We start from the raw sequence: 1,494 nt of genomic DNA on the forward strand, positions 1-1,494 counted from the left end.
ATACAGGCATGAGTGTGACCTGAAAAGAACTAGATTGCAAAAATATTATTTCACAACCTGGGAGATATTATGAACATTGAGTAGATTGGGGCCACTCAGTTAACCCGTTTAACATCAGGAGGCATTATAACCTCCAGAGACTAAATGAAGCCTATTATTATTCAGTAACTCCCAGCCCTTTGGGGCCTAGGTTACCACATCAGGGAGTATGTTGTAGTTCCACACATCCATTTTTAAGTATTGTGATTTCACTTTTCTTTATATTTGACTAGAATACTGCCTTATATATGTACTATATTTTCATTGTTTAGTTGTTGAAAAGATGGATAATTTGGGGAGATCAACCAGTGACCTTGGAAACCTCCTGTGTATGAGGGATTACCCTGGTTCCCTCTGTCCACTGACTCAGTGTGAGAACACTTAGAGTAACACCATTCTTCTAATTCAGTTGTTTATTGTAGATGGTCATTATATAATTTGGAATCTGCTGCTGTGGGGATTTGAGAGAAAACCTGATAGAACCATAGCAATGAACCCCCGGGTTTAGGTAACAGACATCCTTCATCTTTATAAAAATAAACACAGACAGTCCTTGTTTGTGAAAAACTTACTAGGACCAAAGTTGTAAGCAGGAAGCCAAGGCTCTGAAGCTCAGAGTGAAGGGAAACCCCTGAGGCTGAGAGGAAACATGTGCCCCCTCCACACTTCATGCACTGAAGGAGGAAACACAGAGCTGAGGACCAGCCTGAAATACAGTACAGCTGCAAACAGAGGCTGTGTCAGTGTGTTCTCCGAGCACAGTAGTATGTGGCAGAGTCTGCAGTGTTCACACTGGCGATCTTGAGGAACACCTGGTTGTTGGAGCTGTCCTTGGAGATGGTGAGCCGGCTCTTCAGGGACGGGTTGTAGTACTTATTATCATTCCCCCAAATATCTGCCAGCCACTCCAGACCCTTCCCTGGAGGCTGACGGATCCAGCCCACACCTATATTAGTAGTGCTCAGTGAAAACCCAGAGAAAGTGCAGGTCAGACTGAGGGTCTCAGAGGGCTGCAAGAGCCCAGGGCCAGACTCCTTCAAGGTGACCTGGGACAGGACATCTGTGAAGAAAGAAACAGAAAGTGAGGTTGGACTAGGCGAGGATAGGAAGGTCCATCCCGTGGGTGGCCTTGACACTCACATGCAGGGACAAGCAGCAGCAGCAGGGAGGAAGCAAGCCTAGCCATGGCTGCACACCAGTGAGCACCCAGGCCCAGCTTTGGCTTTTCAACCCAGGGGTGGGTGGAGCCAGGGGAGATTTGCATTCCTCAGTAGGTGCTGGCCCTGAGGGTGGACTTAAGTTTCAGGACCAGTAGAAGCCTGTCTGTGATGGGAAGCACAGGAGCCCTCAGGGAGCTCACCTCTGCTCCCATAGAGAGTGGCTAATGGAGACCAGAGTCCTTAGAATAAAACACTTGTGGTGAGTGCTGAGTAAGAGCAGGACTGAGAGAGACCC

At 47.7% G+C, this 1,494-nt stretch overlaps 1 gene segment (V, D, J or C); it reads right to left on the bottom strand.

Moving 5' to 3' along the window:
- Positions 1-779: 779 nt before the first annotated feature.
- On the bottom strand, positions 780-1,234 carry LOC129674102 (immunoglobulin heavy variable 2-5-like). The segment is given in 2 exon segments: positions 780-1,099; positions 1,180-1,234. Coding segments are annotated over 2 exon segments (366 nt in total).
- Between the last annotated feature and the right edge of the window lie 260 nt (positions 1,235-1,494).

This window comes from Psammomys obesus, unplaced genomic scaffold (genome assembly GCF_907164565.1).
Source record: "Psammomys obesus unplaced genomic scaffold, mPsaObe1.curated_primary_1811, whole genome shotgun sequence".
NCBI classification, from domain to species: Eukaryota; Metazoa; Chordata; class Mammalia; order Rodentia; family Muridae; genus Psammomys; species Psammomys obesus.